At 46.1% G+C, this 15,348-nt stretch overlaps 4 protein-coding genes across 7 annotated transcripts; 2 read left to right on the top strand and 2 right to left on the bottom strand.

The window, feature by feature from the left end:
* The first annotated feature begins 574 nt into the window (after nt 1–574).
* On the top strand, nt 575–1,527 carry LOC117866559 (protein SMALL AUXIN UP-REGULATED RNA 51). Its single transcript, XM_034750803.2, has one exon. It carries the CDS (start codon nt 890–892, stop codon nt 1,316–1,318), a length of 429 nt encoding a protein of 142 aa, XP_034606694.1. The 5' UTR covers nt 575–889; the 3' UTR covers nt 1,319–1,527.
* A 1,026-nt stretch (nt 1,528–2,553) lies between these two features.
* LOC117864091 (auxin-induced protein X15) lies at nt 2,554–3,348 on the bottom strand. The gene has a single exon (XM_034748096.2). The coding sequence runs from the start codon at nt 3,286–3,288 to the stop codon at nt 2,911–2,913; it is 378 nt and encodes a 125-aa protein (XP_034603987.1). The 5' UTR covers nt 3,289–3,348; the 3' UTR covers nt 2,554–2,910.
* Nucleotides 3,349–6,639: 3,291 nt separating this feature from the next.
* On the bottom strand, nt 6,640–8,467 carry LOC117850207 (KIN17-like protein). The gene has a single exon (XM_034732015.2). The coding sequence runs from the start codon at nt 8,241–8,243 to the stop codon at nt 6,960–6,962; it is 1,284 nt and encodes a 427-aa protein (XP_034587906.1). The 5' UTR covers nt 8,244–8,467; the 3' UTR covers nt 6,640–6,959.
* Nucleotides 8,468–8,703: 236 nt separating this feature from the next.
* Nucleotides 8,704–13,653, top strand: LOC140222041 (uncharacterized). 4 transcript variants are annotated; one of them, XR_011897577.1, is made up of 4 exons: nt 8,704–12,634; nt 12,905–12,984; nt 13,071–13,123; nt 13,219–13,360. XR_011897577.1 is itself a non-coding variant. In XM_072292093.1 (2 exons), the coding sequence occupies exon 1, from the start codon at nt 8,793–8,795 to the stop codon at nt 12,627–12,629; it is 3,837 nt and encodes a 1,278-aa protein (XP_072148194.1). In that variant the 5' UTR covers nt 8,704–8,792; the 3' UTR covers nt 12,630–12,634; nt 13,346–13,653. The 4 variants fall into 4 exon arrangements, 1 of the variants encoding a protein (XP_072148194.1); XR_011897576.1 differs by lacking the exon at nt 12,905–12,984; XR_011897575.1 differs by having other exon boundaries at nt 13,071–13,339.
* The last annotated feature ends 1,695 nt before the right edge of the window (nt 13,654–15,348 follow it).

Here is a 15,348-nt window from a genome sequence, read left to right as displayed (position 1 = left end):
TCCATACCCCTAGTGCTCTCTCTACAAGACGCGGGAGGTGGCCGGCCACGTACTCCTAGTGCCATCCGTACTCCGCGCGATCCTTGCGACCGTACCGTATCCCGGAAATTCCTTTCTCGTCCTCTTCTTCCGGCCTGTCATCGACGCTCTGTCATCTTCTTCTTTTCTTTTTATTTCTTTCTTTTTTTTTCGAAAGAAAGCTCTATCACCTCGCTGTATTCGATAGCTTTTATGCGTCGTTGTCGATAATCCTCGAGCGAGTACTCCCTTCTACTATTTCTACCATGCGCTCTTGCTCATCTTCTTATTGGGTACGTGTGGACCTCTGCGTTACCGTCACACATTGTATACTTAGACACTGACAACCATGCCCCACCGACTGCCGCAGCTAATGCTGGGCCCACCTGACATAGAGACATCCCGAACATGTCTTTTGGAGTGGCATTTTTCACAGTAATGTTTACTTCCGAATATTTTTTTTGAAATAAACCGAATAATTTATGCAGTACTGCGAATTTTGCAGACTCTGTTTAGTGGCTGCAAGGAGACAGCTAATAATCCAAGCAGGAGCTCTCCACACAACAAGGCGCGCGCTCAACCAACCGGCGGCCATGATATACGCATGCTGCCCAATGCCACCACAGTCCAAGGCTTCACATGCTTTGATCCCTCCCCTCTCCTCTCTTCTCCTCAGCTCTCAGTCTCACCCTCACCACCAAGAGAGAACACTTCGATTCTTGGAAGAGAAAGATCGATTCAGGAGTTTCGAGTCGATCGCAAAGAACTCGATCATCCGGGTGCTGAATCGCGCCATCTTGATCTCATCTCGGCATAGGAAGATTTCACCTCGATCGGAGGCATTAGATCTTGTTCTTGCTGGATACAACCGATGATGGCGATGAAGGGCTACTTCCGGGCGCCGAGGCTCCACGGGAGGAAGCAGCAGCAGGCGGCGGCGCAGCGGGGGGAGCTCTGCGGCGGGGAGAGCCTGAGCGCCGCGCTGCTCGAAGCCGGCGACGAGCTGGCGGCGGCGGTGGCGGTGCCCAGGGGTTACTTCGCGGTGTACGTGGGCGCGGAGGCGCGGCGGTTCGTGGTGCCGACGAGCTACCTCCGCCAGCCGGCGTTCCGGGACCTCATGGAGCGCGCCGCCGACGAGTTCGGCTTCGCGCAGGCCGGCGGCATCCGCATCCCGTGCCGCGAGGAGGACTTCCAGGCCACCGTCGCCGCGCTCGAGGCCGCTGTTGCGGCGCGCCGGCGCCGGCGGCCGGGCAGAGCTGGCATGGCGGCGGCCAAGTTGCCAAAGGCCTGGTCGTTGTAGCAAGCTAGCTAGCAGCCGGGCAGCCACGACATGCAGAATTATTGCAGTCTTGGAGATCATGAGGATCAAACTGACTTGATTAACTCAAATCAGTGAAAGCACCCCTGGTTTCTATTATGCTATGCTTCATTAGGCATTCAGTGGAGTAATGTTTGTTTTGTAAGGGCTCCAAAACTGACATGAAACAAGGAAAGGAATTTCAATAACTACCTCTATGTATTTCTCTGGTTAATGTGAAATTTTGGAGTCGTAATTTATGCCTTTTTTTCCATCAATGTAGCCATGTAGGGGTGTTGTTGCATTCTTCAGAAATATCAACGACAATATAATTAATTGGATTAGGATCTGGGGATCATCTTAAGGCGATGTTCTGGAACTGTGCATGCACGCAAACATGTGGCTGCATGGATGATCTGAATTCTACTCAAATTCATCTTCCCCTGAAAAAAAATATATATTTTTCTTCTGAACTTGTGAGGTTTACTATCGATGAACACCCTACGACCTACAAAAGGGCATCTATTTAATCTTGCCACTCTAATGTAGTTGTAATTGTCCGCTCTCACTGACACGTGACCCATTGGAAACACTCCCAACCTTGACTTCAGTTCAGGCTCTAGAAGAAGTAAGATAACCAACCTCACTCCAGATGCCACTTTCCCTGTATTTGGTTCTCTCGAATGTTGTCCAAATTTGATCAGAAAACAGAATGGCAAAAGATATGCTGTTCTTCCATTTTGCAACAAGATATATTCTTTGAGCTGGAAGCGCAGGGTTACTTGGTGACGACAACGATGCGTCCATCTGTCACGATACATGTGAAGAAGATTTCATGCTTTTTTGTGATCTAGTGCTCAAGCCATGTGTAACTGTACGGCATATTTCTTTTGATCTGGAACTCTCTTTAATAAGTCTCAGTAACATAGTCTATGATTAAAGAATGTGCTGTGGGATAGCATCCCCTTGTTTAGGGAAATATGTAGCATATTTTGTTGACAGAGGGGATTAAGGTAATCAAGGAAGTACATGTGTCAAGGGGCAAGTTATAGTATCCAGAGGTACAGCACTCTCTAAGTTAAGAGCATTGACTACCCTATAGGATTCTTGGTAGTCAGGACTGAACTTTTTCTCTCCTTTTCTTTTTTGAACACTGCACTTAATTGAATATTTGGATACACGAAGAACTTAAGGACAGAATGACAGATGAGAGTTGCCACCTCATCATTGCTAATGTGTTGAGCATCAATTGTGTATAATTGAAAATACGGAAGTATTCATTGAGGTTCAAGTACATATTATACCATTCAAAATAGTGCGCAAGAACATTGTTCAACTTCTGAACAATTTAAAGCAAAGTTAAAGTACAGAGAACAAGGTGGAAAAAGAATTCTTAAAAGGAGACATTTACCCAATCTCCTTGGTGCAGATCCTCCATTTTAAAATCTTTACACAAAAAGAATGTGAATCAATTGTTTCATCCTCCCGTATAAAGCTGCAAATCCCATCAACTTGATGGACTCTTCCTCATCTCTTCTTCATGGAACGTCAAGAACCAAGAATGGAAAAATGGGACATGTTGAAAAAGAAATTCATCATCTGCACAAGATCCCAGGCTCTGAAGAACAGTAGCAAACTGCCTCCTCCTTCCTGCCCACCAGCCTCAGGATGCCCTCAAACACCTCCACATCACAGGGGATCCTCAGAGCCCCCTCATGCCGGAACCCGAACTCCTCCTCTGCTTCCTTCAGGAGCTCCTCAAATGCCCAGTGGCCCAGGTACTCCGTGGGGATCACAAACCTCTTCATCTCCTCGCCGACGCACACCGCGAAGAACCCCTTGGGAACACCATGGCTGCCGTTGCTCTTGCCGGCTTTTGGTGAGAGTGCAAGCCTCTTCCACTTCTTGAGAAGCTGCTGCAGCCTCACAATGTCTCTGATCTTGTTGCTGCTTGACCTGCCTTGCTCCCCCATTGTCAGTCTAGGTAGCTACCTATCTCTGCCTCTGGTTTCTGCTCCCCTTCCTGGGTGCAACTGACAATATATAGGAGGTTGGATCAGTGTCTAAGCAGGGCTTAGCGTGTTCATCGGGTTAGTTTGAATGTACTAATCAATGGCTTGATATGGTGCTTTGTTTAAGTCTGAGAGCACTACTTTTTTATGCTTCTGCTCTTGACATAATAAACTAAAGCAAAATGGTAACCATGAGCACCTGTGGCAGCAGCTGATGAGAGCATTCTAAGTTTCTGACTGCAATCCGGTTAAACATGTACAGTGTGACATTCTGAATCTGAAGCACTCAGCTGCTTTCAGAGGTGGCATCATACTTCGTTAGTTTGGAATGTGCTTACATGGAAGAACATGGAAAATTTGGTTACATCAATACCATCGTGCGGAGTTCAGAAGTATTTCCTGAACAAAGGAAACAATAAGCTAATAGCCAGCCAGTTGAGTGTGAAATTGCTTAAAGATTCCCTGGATTTTATACACATACATTGTACTTATTTTCTAAAGAAAAAGTCGTTCTTTCCATGTCATGTCAAAAACCTGACTAACTTGTGAAGAATGCAAGTGCGATCCAACTGATGAAAGATTCCCCCACTCTGCTAATGATGAGCAAAGGGCCCAGATGTTAGCAATCAGCACCAACTCTACTCGCTTATCTGAACAACTACCATGCATGATTTGCTTCAACCTCATCATTGGTGCAAACCAATTGACAGTTCATGGATTGGAGAAGGACGCCTCTAGTCCTAACTTTAGGTAGCATCCCAAACTACCCCTGCAAGTTCTGGTGTTTGACTATGAAACGCAAGGTTCTCAGACAATTGTATATACACGGTTTCACATTGTTTATTCCTCAGTTTTCTTTCTGGTACTAATCATTCACAATGATACCTTTTTTCTGCTTAAGATCATTTACTAATCTCTGATATCCTTTCTTTATTGGGGGGTTATTGGGTCAATATCAGTGCTCAAACCTTGGTTATGCTTCATATCTCCCATGTCTGGTCAGTTCCTGAAAGCACAGTTCTTGCTACCTCCACTTGTGAATTGAATACGTTAATTCTGAGTTTCAGTTGTTGGGGAGAAAACGGAGGTGTGCTATAAGAACAATGACAATCCCTCCAACAGGCCCCGGAAATGAAATTTCAGGTGGGGATTCTCTCCCCCCGATTGACCCTCAAAAAAAAGAACAATGACAATCATGTTTCAGGCAGTAGTAAACTATCTCAAATCACTGCTACTTGCAGATTTAAGGTGCTTATCAAGCTCCGTTTTACTAACGATAAATGACGCAAAGCTAAAGTAAGCATTGGTTCCCCTAACAATAAAAGTAACCATAGGTACGACAAATTTCTTTTAGACAATCAGACCAGAAGATTCCTCTTTCAGTAGTGGACCAAGTCAGATTAGTACTATTTTCTTAATAAACCTCTGAAACTGATTACATGCATGTAGTATGGCTCTCCCTTGTAGCCCTGTCTACGTTCACCCAAGAGTTCCTCTTGGATACTGAACAGAACAGATCACCAACTGCTATATCAGAGGTTCATGCATCTTAAGTTTCTGAACTAGAGCAATGTTGGCTCACTCAGGAACACATCTTAAACAAAATAAAACACCATCAGGACTCAGAATGCATCTTAAAGAATGAGAAGGTGCCTGCGCCTAATGATTCAAGTTGTTGCATCAGAGTGCATAACTGAAGTAACTGTTGCTTCCTTCTTCCGCACCTGAGTCACTCACATGGGTTGAAATTCTAGCAGCTGAGCAGATCAAGGTAGATATGAAGAACACCAGAGATCAGGCTGCAAATGGTTGCACATGCCATGGCATCAGCTATAGCTAGCTGACACAAATTTCCAGATCTGGCGTCATGGCCTCATGGACTGTGAAGCTGGAACATGCATACGGAATCTTACGTCATGCATTCTTCACATCCATGTTTTGGAGATCATCACTGAAAGCCTGCAAGATGAATATAGGTGAATACAAAGTTCCAGTGTTAGAGGTAATGCAGACTATGTTTTTTTATGGCAGAATCTAAATGTAGCACATAGCATAAGAATGGCAAATGGATTACAGAACATACGCCTAAGGGTCTCACAAATAAGATGATTATTGCCACTGGACTCGGAGTAACTAAGAATCTATCTGCTACTGAAAGAATCACATTAACACTAATACACAAGGACAAGAAGGAACTTAAAGTGCAGATTACTTGAAACAAATATCAACTCCCAATGATAAGGAAGGGGCACTGGATGCATCAAAGATGATTACTTCAATTTCTTTTTGAGGGGAAGATGATCACTTCATGCAATCAACCATATCAAATCTATGCAACCAACCAATCAGGAAAGTTCAGATCAGAAGATTTAAGGCACAGAATACATATGCTCAATGATTACTGTGGTATGGAAGTCATACCTGTTCAAGGACACTTTTCATTTAGTTCCATACAAGCAGATACCCTTTTTTATTTGCGTGTCGTGACTCCAAGTCTACAACAATTCCAGCAGTATGTGTATTCCATTTTCCTACAGTAAAATATCAAAAAGTCCGATGTAGTCATAGTGCTCTACTCCCATCATAACGGCATACCAGATATGAACCATGAGTTGTGATAGGAGAAACAGAAAACTAAGATGTCTTATATGATAATTCTCACTACTATACAGTTTGATGTGTAAGCCTGGGTTACAAGATATGAGTTCCTTGAGTAGAATGCTAAAAATATGAGGCAAAGAAATTCCATGGTGTCACGCATGACAGAAGACCTTGTAGGGTTTGTAGGAATTTGGATTTATTACGTTTAAATAAAGCTTGTCAATAAGAATTAGCAGAGCCAGTTAACAAAAACTGTCTATGTCAATTGCTGATTTTGTGCTATCATTAGTATGCATATGCTATCTAAAAGATAAGCCTTGAATTTCAGAGTAACAGCAGTTTAGTTTCACGTGGTAGTTTGTTCCACTTATTATGTACATAACTTTTTTAGGTGAAAACCGGGATAAAGAAGTGACGGTCTTTCAAACCGATAAAATTTTGTGTCATGAGAGATTTGTACTTGGCGTTTTTCATCTGGAATTGCTAAACAAAGTATGTGCATCAATAAGTTTGCTAATAAGATATATGTAGTTTTTTGCAACTTCCTTAAAGCTACAGTTCCGAAGAGATGCAGAAACCATACAGTTGTCATCAAATAACTTTTGGAAGCATCCTCACAAAGGTTAATTTTACTGATTCTCAATTACCTTTTTGTGTTAAAATAATATGACAACCTTATCAAAAGAACTGATTGGCAGGTAATGCTCAAAATACCAAGAAAATATCTGCTGAAAGATTCACTAGATAAAGCAATATAGAAGTTAACCAGATATTACAAAATTGCCAATAACAGGTATTCTGGTTTAGTAACAAGGAAACACACATGATACCACCATTGTCTCACACATAGCCCTTCAGCAGTTACATGGAACTAGAAACATCAACACATTGAACCCCTTCAACAGAAGATATTCCAGCACGAGTAATAACAAGCACAGACGCTGTCAAGCATCTAAGTGACAGAGCTAGTACCCTAGATCATATGGCTCTTGTTTGCTTCAGCGATGATCCAGGAAATGAAATGAATCATATCATGAGGAAATCTTGCAAATGTCCTCATATTCGACAGCCCTGAGAACCTTCCCATCATAGAGGCCTTTCTCAACCTGCACTTTTGCACAGAATTTCTCTGTATCCACTGAGAGCAACCTAGCCTTCGACCCCCGATAAGCCCCATTCACAATCCGCACCAGCCCACCAATCTGAGGGATCACAGTCTCAAGCTCATCTTGGTCGACCCTGAGAACATGCTTGCTCTCCAACATCTCAATCTCCCCAACATATTTATCAATCACTTTCTTCACCACCCCTTTCTGCTTGTAGTACCCCTTCTCAGCCAATGACTTACTCATCACCTTGACCACAATCCCAGGGCACAGCCAGTAGTCCTTTCTGTTGCTCCTCTCCTTGGCCTTCTCCTCCTCCTTCATAAGCTCATCCAATGCTGACCTCCTTGCTTCTGCTGCTTTCACATCCTTCCCCTTCTTCTTGTCCACCTCATCCTTCTTCTCTCGGACACCAGAGTCCTCTTCATCGAAACCAAAATTCACCTTTGGCTTATCCTCGAAAGGATTAACCTTCGGCCCTGGCACAGACTTCTGAAGAGCAATCGCAATCTTCCCTGTTGCCTTGTTGGCCTCTTTTGAGTCATCCTCCCGTTCCTCTCCATCATCATCCGAACCTGAATAATCTTCTTCACTGCCGGACTCAGATTCGGACTCACCCTCGGCAACATTACCTTCATCACCATCATTGGCTTTGGCTAGGGACTTCTGAGCACGCTCGATCTGGCGAGCGATCATGCGCTCCTGGCGCTCGTCCTCAGCCATGTCTGACTTGATCCTCTTGCGCTTGAGGCGCGCCTTGACGGCCTGCTCCGAGTCACGGTCGATGTAGGTCATGAACCACCCCTTGGGCGTGTCCTCGACCTTGCAGTAGCCCTCGCGCCCCAGGAACTTGACGAACTCGGTGAGCGTGGCCCACCTGGTGGAGTTCATGTGGACGTGGTGCCGGTCGGCGATGTACTCGTTGTAGACGACGGTGGCGGCGACGCGGGAGTGGCGGTGCGCGCGGCGGATCAGGGCGAGGAAGGTCTCGAGGAACTCCTCGGAGAAGCCCTCCACGACGCGCTCGGGCGCCATGCCGAACACCTGCATCTGCCGCTGGTGCGACTCCGACATGCAGTGGCACTTGAACCCGTTCTCGTCGCGGCACTGCTTCTGGCACATCTGGCAGTACCACCGCAGCTTCTGCAGACCCTTCGCCTTGATCCGGTTCGCGATCGCCTTCGGCGTCAGGAAGTCAGACTTCCCCATCGCGCCGCCGCCGCCGCCCCTGCCGCCCAAGCGGGAGAAGGAGGGGAGCTTTGTGTAGATCTGTTTATTTGAGGGTGGGGAGTGACGAGAGGTGGGGCCTTTAGAACGGGAAGTGGCGGTGACGGTGGCGGCCGGAGAGGAGGGAGGCGGCGGCGCCGGCGAGACCGGGGAGGCGTGAACGATTTGGGGATTGATTTGGATTGAGGACTTTGTTTGGAGACGTTGTGGGTTTGATGGGCTTATTTGAAAAAATGGGTCGGTGGCGGAGGCGAATTAGATTAATTAAATTCCCTAATAAAAAATAAAAATAAAATATTTTTAATGCAAAATTGATTTTGACATCGATTAAGTCGGTTCCTAGGTAGCGAATCAACGGCCTTGATCGGTTTTCGTATCGATCAACGGACGAGATCACTTCTACGCGCCGGATTTATCAAGCCCATACAAAGTGAGGCCTCAACCTTGCTAGCTCCCTTCCCCAATCTCTCCCATCTCTCATCTTCCGCCTTGTCCACCAAACCCTAGCTCGCTAGAGCCCGCGCCGCCGCCATGGACGTCGACGCGGAGATCTCGCGCACGCAGGAGGAGCGGCGCAAGTTGGAGGAGGCGCTCGCGGCCGGCGCGCCCATGGCCGTCTCCTCCGTCACCTTCGACACCGACCTCTACGGTGGCGGAGGGGCCGACCCCAACCGCTTCGCCGGCTACGACACCTCCATCCCGGCCTCCGAGGACGACGCCGCGGAGGACGACACGGAGGCCGCCAACCCCGCGCCGCGCCGCCTCGCGGCCTACACGGGCCACGCCATCGCCGCCGCCGACCTCCCGCGCTCGGCCGACGACGACGCGCTGCCCAAGAGGTCCCAGCGCATCATCGACCGCGAGGACGACTACCGGCGCCGCCGCCTCAACCAGATCATTTCGCCGGAGCGCCATGACCCGTTCGCTGCTGGGGAGGCCACCCCGGACCCCTCGGTGCGGACCTACGCCGATGTCATGCGTGATGCGGCGCTTGCGAAGAAGAAGGAGGACCTGATGCGCGAGATTGCGAAGAAGAAGAAGGAAGAGGAGGAGAAGGAGAAGGAGAAGAAGGCTGCGGCACCTGAGCAGCCTGCTGCCACCACAAAGCGGCGCAACAGGTGGGATCAGTCGCAGGACAGCGATGCTGCTGCTGGGGCTAAGAAGGCAAAGACATCCTCGGACTGGGATGCCCCTGATGCAACTCCTGGGATCGGGCGTTGGGACGCAACTCCTGGGCGTGTTGGAGATGCCACACCCTCTGTGAGAAGGAATAGATGGGATGAGACACCAACCCCAGGGAGGATGGCTGATGCTGATGCAACGCCTGCAGCTGGTGGTGTTACCCCGGGCGCAACTCCTTCTGGGGCTTGGGATGCTACTCCAAAGCTGCCTGGTGGTGTCACGCCAACCCCTGGTAAGAAGCAGAGATCAAGGTGGGATGAGACGCCAGCGAGTATGGGGAGTGCCACCCCTGGTGGTCTCGGTGCTGCAACACCTGCTGGCTATACTCCTGGACCTACACCATTTGGTGCAGAGAACCTTGCCACACCAACGCCTAGTCAGATCGCTCGTGGCCCGATGACTCCAGAGCAGTACCAGCTCATGCGGTGGGAGCGGGACATTGAAGAGAGAAACAGGCCTCTCACTGATGAGGAGCTTGACGCTATGTTCCCGCAGGAGGGGTACAAGATTCTTGAGCCTCCGGCTTCTTACCAGCCCATAAGGACCCCGGCAAGGAAGCTTCTTGCGACGCCAACACCTCTTGGAACACCACTTTATGCTATTCCAGAGGAGAATCGTGGGCAGCAGTTTGATGTGCCCAAGGAGCTGGGTGGTGGTTTACCACTCATGAAGCCAGAGGATTACCAGTATTTTGGGACGTTGCTGAATGAGGAAGAGGAGGAGCAGCTATCGCCAGAGGAGCAAAAGGAGAGGAAAATCATGAAACTGTTGCTCAAAGTGAAGAATGGCACACCCCCACAGCGTAAAACAGCACTTCGGCAGCTGACAGACAAAGCCCGGGAATTCGGTGCTGGACCACTGTTCAACAAAATCCTGCCCTTACTTATGCAGCCAACACTGGAGGACCAGGAGCGACACCTTCTGGTGAAGGTCATTGATAGGGTACTGTATAAGCTGGATGAGCTGGTCCGTCCATTCGTGCACAAGATTCTTGTGGTTATTGAGCCCCTGCTTATTGATGAGGACTACTATGCTCGTGTTGAGGGCCGGGAGATCATCTCAAATCTTAGCAAAGCAGCTGGTCTTGCCACAATGATTGCTGCCATGCGGCCGGATATTGATAACATTGATGAGTATGTCAGAAACACCACTGCTAGGGCGTTCAGTGTGGTGGCTTCTGCTTTGGGTATCCCTGCACTCCTACCGTTCTTGAAGGCTGTCTGTCAGAGTAAGAAGTCCTGGCAGGCTCGGCACACTGGTATCAAAATCGTTCAGCAGATTGCTATTCTCATGGGCTGTGCTGTTCTGCCACATCTTAAGTCACTTGTTGAGATCATTGAGCATGGTCTGAGTGATGAGAACCAGAAAGTGCGGACCATTACTGCCCTTTCTCTTGCTGCACTAGCTGAGGCTGCTGCACCCTACGGTATAGAAAGCTTTGATACTGTTTTGAAGCCTTTGTGGAAGGGTATCAGATCTCACCGTGGGAAGGTCCTTGCTGCCTTCTTGAAGGCCATTGGTTTCATCATCCCTCTGATGGACGCTCTGTATGCGAGTTACTACACAAAGGAGGTGATGCAGGTCCTTATTAGGGAGTTCCAGTCACCAGATGAAGAGATGAAGAAGATTGTCCTCAAGGTTGTGAAGCAGTGTGTCAGTACGGAGGGTGTGGAGGCTGATTATATCCGGAATGACATCCTTCCAGATTTCTTCAAGCACTTCTGGGTTAGGAGAATGGCTCTTGATCGCAGGAACTATAAACAGCTTGTGGAAACTACAGTGGAGATGGCGAATAAGGTTGGAGTTGCTGATATTGTTGGGAGGGTTGTTGAGGATCTGAAGGATGAAAGCGAGCCCTACAGAAGGATGGTGATGGAAACAATTGAGAAGGTGGTGGCCAACTTGGGTGCTTCAGATATTGATGCTCGCCTAGAGGAGCTGCTTATTGATGGTATTCTGTATGCTTTTCAAGAGCAAACAAGTGATGATGCGAATGTTATGCTTAATGGTTTTGGAGCTGTGGTTAATGCACTTGGACAGAGAGTTAAGCCTTACCTTCCTCAGATTTGTGGTACCATCAAGTGGCGATTGAACAACAAGAGTGCAAAAGTTAGGCAGCAGGCTGCTGATCTGATATCCAGGATAGCCATCGTCATGAAGCAGTGCCAGGAGGAGCAGCTCATGGGTCATTTGGGTGTTGTGCTGTATGAGTACTTAGGAGAGGAGTATCCTGAAGTGCTGGGTTCGATTCTTGGAGCTTTGAAGGCTATCGTCAATGTCATTGGTATGACTAAAATGACTCCTCCAATCAAGGACCTTCTTCCTCGTCTGACCCCCATCTTGAAGAACAGGCATGAGAAGGTCCAAGAGAACTGCATTGATCTTGTTGGTAGGATTGCTGATCGTGGAGCAGAATTTGTGCCAGCAAGGGAATGGATGAGGATTTGTTTTGAGCTGCTTGAAATGTTGAAGGCTCACAAGAAGGGTATTAGGAGAGCCACTGTGAACACATTTGGTTATATTGCTAAGGCTATTGGGCCGCAGGATGTGCTGGCCACCCTTTTGAATAACTTGAAGGTGCAAGAGCGACAAAACCGTGTTTGCACAACTGTAGCAATTGCTATAGTTGCTGAAACTTGCTCACCTTTCACAGTTTTGCCTGCCCTTATGAACGAGTACCGGGTTCCAGAGCTCAATGTCCAAAATGGTGTCCTGAAGTCCCTCTCTTTCCTCTTTGAATATATTGGTGAGATGGGCAAAGATTACATATATGCTGTCACTCCCTTACTTGAAGATGCCCTCATGGATAGAGATCTGGTTCACCGGCAGACTGCTGCTTCTGCTGTTAAGCACATGGCTCTAGGCGTTGCTGGCTTGGGTTGTGAGGATGCTCTTGTCCATCTGCTTAACTATGTGTGGCCCAACATTTTTGAGACATCTCCCCACGTCATAAATGCTGTCATGGAGGCGATCGAGGGGATGAGGGTCGCACTAGGTGCAGCTGTGATTTTGAATTATTGCCTGCAAGGCCTCTTCCATCCAGCAAGGAAAGTGCGTGAAGTGTATTGGAAGATCTACAACTCTCTATACATTGGTGCACAGGATGCACTTGTTGCTGCATATCCTGCCCTGGAGGATGATGGGGATAACATCTTTAGCCGTCCAGAGCTGGCAATGTTTGTCTGATTAACGTGAGTCTTGCTTACTCCAACTTTCTGCATGCAATTATTATTGAAAAGAACTATTTTCACATATAAGTTTGTATCCTTAGATCATGTAGCTGGAATCCTGGAATTTACTTGATTAAATGCTCTTTTGTATTATAGTCACCAATCTCATGTACTTAAATTCTGGTGATTTTTCTTTTTCGAACAATCCTGGGGTGATGATTGCTGTGATGTGTACTTAAAACACTGATACCATTCTTATGACATCTTTTGTTGTTCTGTCGACTGTGAAAGGTATCTAGATACCTGTTGGCAGCATATTTGGCATGACAGTCTTGTTTGCATTTGAGCAGTGCAGTAGCAATCAGTATTTGGTTTGTATCCTGTTCCTTTTTTGCATCTTCTTTTTCCTGTATGTCTTTCTGCAAAAGAAGGATCTGATATGCAAACACATTGGCAGGCTGGATGTACATGTCCATGTGTCGTCATCCATATGCATATGAAGCTTGAACTGTGGGTGGTATTTGAGTTAGAGCTTGTACTTAAATTACTTGGTGTACCTCTTGTGATGCATGTTATTGAAGTTGCATCTTTTTTTGTATTTGCAGGATTGTTCCTTCTGAAGGGGGTTGCAATGTTTAGGAATTATTTTTCCTGGTTTTACTGTAGTTTAGTGCTAAATAAATTGCTGATACAATCTGTCTACTGACCATTTGGGAATTGCTTTGTTTTCAGGCTACTTTGGGTTGAAGCTTCTGAAGAGTTGCACCGGGTTTAGGACCAGTCACCGGCACGATGTTTTATCCCTGCGGCATGTTAAGCTTATACATAAGATCCTATGTTTTGAAGGAGAAATGACAATGCTAGTATGCTGTCGTCTTGTTATGAATATTAAAGGATTGTGTTATATACTTAGTAATGTGCTGTGAACCCTGTAGAATGCGAGCTCCTTCGTGTTTTTGTTTCCTCGCTGTATTTTTGGAGAACATGAGATGTCTGGTACATGTCTATCTATTACAACTGGAGAAGTTGCTTGGCGCGTATGGTTCCTGCTCATGTATCATGCCATGATCAGTGATCCAATGAGAGCTTTGGTATTTTGGTTGCTACAGGGCAAAAGGGCAAAAGCAACTGGGCAATGAGTATCTCACTTGTGTGCATGTCACGTAAGGGGTTGGATATCATAGGCTAAACTTTAGTCCTATCATATCAGATGTTCGGATGCTAATTAGGAGGATTAAATATGAGCTAATTACAAAACTAATAGTAGAACATCTAGGCTAAATCGTGAGATGAATCTATTAAGTCTAATTAATCTATCATTATCGAATGGTTACGTTAGCATCACATTATCAAATCATGGACTAATTAGACTTAATAGATTCTTCTCGTGATTTAACTTGTGAAATTAGTTTTATAATTAACCTATGTTTAATACTTCTAATTAGTGTCAAACATTCGATATTATAGGGGCTAACTTCCAAACACCCCCTGAACTTGCTCGATAACATTCTGTTTGCGAGAGTCGAATCATCTAAACTTTGACCCTTCGCTTGATGCACTGCTCATTGATGTAAGTGGGCTTACATAATAATTGTTAAAAAGGCTTTACAGCATGACTAGATGGCTTAAGTATTGAACATTTCGCTAGAAACTTTTTGTCCATGGACGTTCCAATTTGGCGGTGATGTAATAAAAATCCGAGTGAGATATCATGTTCTGGAATATGCTTTCCTGCCGACGGGAAGGGAATCAGTTCGGCGGTGCGTCCTTGGTTTGTTGTTCAGAGTTTTATCGTTGGCGACACGCCACGCAACGCGTGCGGCACTATTCTCAACGCTGCTTTCCGTTCCGTACCTCCATCTAGATCTACGTGCGCGTGGCTAAGGTTCCCGTTTGATTCCACTAATTAAAGTTTGCGCGTGGCTAAGGTTCCATTTGCACGAACTAAAATTTGGTTCTTGTCATATCAAATGTTTAAATACTAATTACGAGTATTAAATATTGATTAATTATAAAATCAACCAATTGAGAAGTTAATTTGCAAGACGAATCTATTAAGCATAATTAGTCCATAATTTAATAATGTGATGTTACAGTAAATATGTGTTAATCATGAATTAATTAGGCTTAATAAACTCGTCTCGCGAATTAGCCTCCATTTGTGTAATTAGTTTTATAATTAGCTCATGTTTAGTCCTCCTAATTAGTATTCGAAGATTAGTTTAGCTCAATGATCCAAACGACCCTTAGTCACCGTATTGCTGCCGATTTGCTGGTTTCTACCTCAACGATTAGTCACTGCAAATTTGAAAACATCTTTTTGCATACCCCAGATGAATTGAACATCTACAGGATCAAATAAAACATGTTAGAACGGAGGGGTTACGATTGGTTCGGCACAAAATTCAGGATGAGATTAGAATTAATTAGGATGCGGTGGTTTCAAACAAAAAAAAATCAGTTCTCTTCGCCAAAACAAAAAACAAAAAATTGCAGTTCTATCAACAAAGAATATTCACAATTACTAGAGTACTCCATGCCCCAAATGTTAATAAGGGAAAAAAAATACTAGAACGGATGCTCCAACAGGTCCCTGTAGTCCCCGAAAAATACAACTAGGTGAAAAACTCATCGGTCACCAACTTTGACCGAACGCGTCACAGGATGATCAGTTGGTCACCAACTTTGACCGCGCCCAACCGCCACGACCACCCACAACCCAAGACGGACGCCGC

The sequence above is a fragment of the Setaria viridis genome, chromosome 1 (genome assembly GCF_005286985.2).
Source record: "Setaria viridis chromosome 1, Setaria_viridis_v4.0, whole genome shotgun sequence".
Taxonomy (NCBI): Eukaryota; Viridiplantae; Streptophyta; class Magnoliopsida; order Poales; family Poaceae; genus Setaria; species Setaria viridis.
The sequence above is the reverse complement of the archived record's forward strand: the minus strand, read 5'-3'. Positions and strand labels throughout refer to the sequence as shown.